Source organism: Vigna radiata, unplaced genomic scaffold, assembly GCF_000741045.1.
Source record: "Vigna radiata var. radiata cultivar VC1973A unplaced genomic scaffold, Vradiata_ver6 scaffold_315, whole genome shotgun sequence".
In the NCBI taxonomy this organism is placed as follows: Eukaryota; Viridiplantae; Streptophyta; class Magnoliopsida; order Fabales; family Fabaceae; genus Vigna; species Vigna radiata.
This window is the reverse complement of record NW_014542557.1, coordinates 85181-91778: the sequence shown is the minus strand read 5'-3', so window position 1 is coordinate 91778 and position 6598 is coordinate 85181. Positions and strand designations below refer to the sequence as shown.

At 31.1% G+C, this 6598-nt stretch overlaps 1 protein-coding gene across 1 annotated transcript; it reads right to left on the bottom strand.

Moving 5' to 3' along the window:
• LOC106780414 lies at positions 1–1975 on the bottom strand. Its single transcript, XM_014668701.2, has 7 exons — positions 1846–1975; positions 1595–1758; positions 1459–1496; positions 1263–1350; positions 973–1182; positions 485–550; positions 1–402 (listed from the first exon to the last, which is right to left on the bottom strand). The coding sequence occupies exons 1-7, from the start codon at positions 1889–1891 to the stop codon at positions 229–231; spliced, it is 786 nt and encodes a 261-aa protein (XP_014524187.1). The 5' UTR covers positions 1892–1975; the 3' UTR covers positions 1–228.
• Positions 1976–6598: the final 4623 nt, after the last annotated feature.

The window sequence follows — 6598 nt, the reverse complement described above, 5'->3', positions numbered from 1 at the left end:
TAATGAAAAGTAGGAGAGAAATTGATTTTATTGATGAGAGGACGCGTAGACAATATGTTACAATATTCACACGATTAACATGACGCAAATAATTGCCTATGGGGCCATGTAACTTATTGTTATTGTCTTCCTTGTTATTTTACTATTATTTTAATTGTTTGGATAGTTGGGTTGGTTGGAAATGTACAACGTCAAGCCTTATCCCATATCCAAACAAGGGGTCAGTTTTCAAGCTCCAACCACGGCAATGGCCAACGCAGACTCCAACTCGCTTTTCGTACGTGTCATCGTTTCATCTTCGCCGTCCATTTTGTTTGCCCATATCTCCGGAATCGCTTGCGCCACGCTATTCACAAACTCCACTGCATAGTCCGCTTCCTTGCTTTTCACTGTCTTCCCAACCTATACAAACACACCACTTACTTATCAACATTTAACATGATGCACTTATACAGATGCTATACGACGTCGTCTCTGAAATTACCAGAACTGTATGCAGACCCATTTCTTTTCCCGCGGCAATGTTCCTAACGCTGTCATCCAGAAACAGCTGCAATATATATTTTAACAAACCATTATTCCTTATTCAGCTCAATAATTTCTAATAAAAAATAAAACTCACCCATTCTGACTTTTTCTAATAAATAATAATCTCATTAACTTTTCACTGTCAAAAAACGACATCGCGAAACAAGAAGTGACGACCCGTTTCGTTTCTTGACTTTTGTCCCCTTGTATTGTGTGTGGAAACACCCTTTCTTATATGTATTTTCAATGTATTTCGATTAATATTTAGAAAATTATTTTCCTCAGAACTAATTCAAGACTTTATCACATGCCTAAAATAACCCTGCTATCAACTAACTATTTTAGAACTCCTTGGTTTTGGTTTCTCGGACCGTTGATTACTGTTCTTCTTGTATTAGTATTTTAACGTGATTTTACAGTAAAGGCAGTTCGCGGCGCCCTTACCGTACGACGAGGATCCACGTTGGCAGCGTGGAGCGCGATCTTGAAGGCATCCGGCGATGGTTTGAGGAGGACGGGAAATTCGTCGGGTCGGGTTGCGTTGGGGAGATTCGGGTTAATAGTCTCGAAGCAAATAATTTGCTCGAAACAGTCCTTGATCCCAAGCCTATCCAAAGCCCTCATCGCGTGAATCCTATCCGAATTGGTGAAAACCTTAAACAAAGATAAGAAAATCAGAATAAAATAGTAATAAAAAAAAGAGGAAAGAAAAATTCCACCGAGAAGTAACATACAATTTTTCTTTGTTTGATAGTGCAGAGGAGGTTCCGTAACTGAACGTCAGGCTTGATCGAGTCGTAAGGTAGCCTTCCGTGCACGAAACTGGTTGAAAGTCGAGAGAACGAAAAGTTTAGTTCTGGCCCAACTTTTATTTAGTGTTAATAAAGAAAATTATGTTCGGTGTAGTTTTTATCCGTGTTTTATTCTCACCTGTGGTATTCATCTGCGGTGATATCATAGCCAAGAGCCTGTAAAGTAAGGAAAGAGAGATTATTGTAATGAGTATAATTATGACTATTATTGTGAGTTATGGAAGGGACATTGATGGAAATTTTGTTACACTGACTCGCAAACCGGCGAGGGTGCTTCCGTAGGTTTTGAATAGTTCAACTCGGAGAGTGAGAGCTTTGGATTCTGAGAATCCGCATTTCTCTATGAGAAAGAGTTCGATGTTTCTCTTGACGCAGCGATCAATTCCGGTAGAGGAGGGGTACAAGGTGTCATCCAAATCTGTTTAATTATTAAGAATTAAGAACTAAGAAAGAGTGATTTGGAAGGAAGAAGAAACAGAGGAAGCATGCGTTGGCCTGTACTCACCAAAGATGATGGCGTCGAAAGGAGAGGCGATGGAGGTGATACCCATGGTAGGAGAAGTAGAAGAAGAATGAGAAGTAAAACGGTATAGGAAATGAAGGGAAGGAAGCGAGCTTGGAACGCAGGGAGGGAAGAGGAATTTATAGAGGGGAGATGAGGTGGAGCACGTGGGTTGGATAGACATTGGTGATGGTAGGATCGCTGCGTCACCGTTTCGAATTTGCAAGCCGAGTAGACGCGGGGTCCACACGATAAGCGCATTTCGCTAACTAAATCTTTCCATGGACGATAATACCCCTGGCGGTGCTGCCCAAGCTAACCCAGTATCATACACTTCGTTAATAATACTAGGATTATTATAATACTAACAACCCTGCTTCATTCACACACACATCAACCTGTCTATTTATAATCTTTATATATATTTTTAGTTTATTCCATATTCTCAACTTATTCCTATCACTGATCAGACAAAGTTCTTGCTGCTCCAAAATATCAGTTTATGCTATTTACTTTTTTTTATTCATTCTACATTCTTAAAGGATTCTTTCTTCATATTTAATTTTGAGTTAATCAATATCAATATATATTTTTTTCGAATAATTTTTATTCTAATTTTTTGAATATACAAGACTTCAAATATCAAAACATACATGCACTTAAACTTCAGCCCAGACTTCAAGTTCTTTTTTTTTACAAGAGAAAAAGATAAATTCCGTTAATTCTGCAACAAAAGTTAATGTCGGTGATGAAGTAACTTGAACTTTCTGTCTAGACCTTTTAATTAGATTTTGAGCTAACTTTTAAATTAAAATCCTCATGTTAATATTTATCTTTTAATTGAACTTTATATTTTTAACGAAGTTAATGATAGTAAGTAGTTTAAAAAATACAAATTTAGTGATTAAGAAACTTCTCAAAGGGAGGACATTATTAATTTTGTCAAAAACTTTATAATTTTATTTAACATCTTTAATGCTTATTCATATGTTTATATAGGTGTGTAGGTAAGAGATTCTGAGTCGTGCTAATTTTTTATATGTTTTTTAATATATTAATTTTGCATTAAGCTAATACAAGGTAATTCCAACAATCCAATCAAAATATATTAATTCTACAAATCCAACCCACCTTCACATCTTCTTTCTATTTTCAGTTACGGATTTTTTTTTCAACACTCACCGAAGTGGTAACTTTAGAATTTAATTTTATTTATTTATGCACTTTAATTAAATGAGATCGGTTTTAAAGTAATAATAACACCAGCTACAGTAATAACTCGTAACTAATTTTTTAAAGAGTGATAATACACTCCATTGTGTTTTTTAAATTTATCTAATACCAATAAGATAATATTTTTATTTTAAATATAAAAAATAATTTAGAATGAATAAACTGAAAATAAACTTTTTTTTTTTTTAATTAAGAGGTAAGAATAAACGGGAGACTTAATATTATAATTCTTAAGGCAATACCGATAAGAAAGAGGTGTACAAAAATATTAAGAAATATACATAAACATTATTACGTAGGAGACTCCCTTAACACCTAACAATGTTTATAATTGTCAACGACATCCATAAAAGGCAACATAATACAATGTAAGAATAACACACAAATTTATATCATATTTAATATCAACATATGTGCCATATGTGCGTGTGTGTATATATATATATATATATATACAATAATAATACATCTTAATTTGTGCAATTTTTCTTTATACTACGTAAAATCTTATTAAATAAAATTCATATAATTTCTGGCTTTATATATAAATATAACTTTTCCTCAAAAAATTTACAAATCATAGTTCTAATGCATATTCTTGCTTGAAAGAAAACTAGAGAAACAACATCTCTTTATCTTTTGCTATAATGATATTCTCTTTCATGAACAAAAATTAAGTAGATGATATTCCTTAATTTTTATTCAAAAGAGATTTCTTTCTCAGAATTAAATCACCTTGATTTAACATTGCACACAAATTAAAAAAAAACAAATGTCAACAATATTCAATTTACAAGATTTTAAACTTGATCATACTAAACGTAATCGAAATCAAACTAGATCTCATATAAAACGGATATTATTATTATTATTATTATTATTATTATTATTATTATTATTATTATTATTATTATAATAATAGTTGTCTCAACATAAAATGTTCGTTTGACGAATTGTTAAAAACGGGGTTCTCTCGGTTTTAAAGTTTTCAGTTCAGTTCTATTTTTAATGGAATATAATTTTTAGGTGAAGCTAAATCCAGATTGAATCACCATACCAACTAACTATCTTGATTTACTTAAAAAAACTTAAATTCAAAACTTAAAAAGACAAAATTTTATATTAATAAAAAAAGTTTGTTATTTTCAAATTAAATTATATAATATATGGATCACAACATGTTTTCAGTAATATTTTTATTATTTTAAAAATACATCAATTCATAAATCTTAAAATGGATTCAGTATAAGTCCATCTAATCACTTAAAAAAACTTAAATAAAGTTCATTGATTATTTTTTTAGTTAACCCAATTTGTCATATAGATTTTTCCAGAATAAATCTATTTGGAAATGGCTAAAATAATCTATAAATTCGGCCGAATATACCTTGAGAAAACCGTTTATTATATTTTACAGTAGACATATTTTTGTTTGGGAGCCATGAAACAATTATTGTAATATAATATGCAAGGTTGGATTGTGAAACCGAGGTGAAAAAATTATTTAAATATGATATTCAAATGTGTATTATATTGATCAAGATACCTAGGAGAAAGTTGTAAAAAAATTATAAAAATAAATAAATTCTACGAACTTAATTGAATAGGTAACGTTTTATTATATTTTCTTGCATATTATAAAAATGAAAAAGTAAAGCAAAAATAAATATAACACAGTATGTTTTTCCTTAATTGTAACATTTTTAGTGTAAAAATATTATACAAGAAAGTAAAATAATATATTTTTCCCTTTCACATTAATGATAAAAAGTTAATATTATTTTATCGTACTTCTTGTTCCATTCACTATTTCACCCACAAACAAACAACAGAGTTATGGAATCATAATTGATTCCAATACGACATGCATGGAATACAGAAATCGTGACGAGATGGGAACTTCACATTATCTTACCAATCATGTTACAGCTTTGTGCTACAACTCAGATATGCAAATTTAATAATTTATTTCCTACTTTTCAAAAAGTTATTCAATAAAATACTCCCAATAACACAATGGATGTAGCGTCTTCTCATAAAAACAATATTCCTCATACTTATAAATATATTATCTTTTTCTTCTTTCTTTAGAGATCATGTTGCAAAATTTAGACAATATCACTGTGATCACCAACTTTAATATGTAATTCGTATTTATTTATATGTATATTTTTCTACACACTTTATTAGAATTTTAATAATCTGTAAAGAAAAATTGAATAAAAAAAGTAGACATATGTAAGAGGGGGAAAAAAATCTATGAAACCTGTTCAAAGACCTATACTGAATTTTCATCAGTGAAAATAATATTTAATCAAGAATATGTGAAACCCTAAAAAAAGTTCTATTGGTTAGGATGTATCTTTCGTATTACCATTTTTAAAACAACTTTCACATTAGATTGTTTTAGTTGATTTTATTCACATTTTCTCCATATATAATACTATAAAAGTGCTTCATGTGATATTGTCAGCATATATTTGTAGAATATAAGCGCATTGATGGGAACTTTTAATTTATCTTGTAATTTCATTTTAGCTATATTATTGCATAAGTTTTTTCACTAAAAATTCAATATTTTACTAAGTGTACTAGATTTTTACGTAGGACTTAAGAGTATAATTTGTCGCGTTTGTGACGAAACCCACATTTGGCATGTCAAGAATTTTAATTGCAACACTATAAAAAAATCATATAAAAGTTGAAAATCGAATGCACCATGAACTATCTCAGAACAACTATTTGATTTTAAAATTTTAATTATGTATTGTTGATGTATTATTAGTTTGTAACATTACATTTAGGTTGAGGGTATTTTGAATAATCTTCACTTTTCAAATTAATTAGTTATTAAATTATTGTTTGCGTGCAACATAGGAAAAGTAGTAATTTTAGAAAGACAGGCCCAACAACTTACAGGGAGAAAACTTCTCGAAAGGTCACCCATTCCATAATTACTTTAGGTTAAGCACGCTTAACCATGGAGTTCTTATGAGTTAGGCTACCGAAAAGCAAATGCATTTGTTGATATGAGTATCCAAATCAATTCTTTAAGTTATCCTTCAACTGTATAGTCTCATACCTATACAATCTCCAGATCCCTCTCATTCGGTGTATGTTCAATTCGTCCATGTGTCCCTTCCACTCGAAACCTGCCAGGAACCGCTCCTTGTTCGTGTCCCCTGCACCATGCTTCTTGCACCGGCGATCACTTCCTGCCTTCGTTAGTGTCCGATGTCACACCTGCCTTCGTCAGTGTCCGGTGTCACAACTAATATGTTTATTTATTTTGCATGTTTTAGTTCATAGTGTTTTCTTTTTCATTCTTTAGTTTATAAATATAAATATAAGTTCGAAAAGTGTTAAATGTAAAAATTGAACTCTTATAATTGAGTTGTCGCTAACCATCTAAGTTAGGAATAATAGGTCATTCCAATGCGCCGCGTCAGATATAGAAATAGGGACAAACTGAGAAATTGGCATTGTCTTACCCGTCATGTCACGTCTATGTGTTGCACCTCAT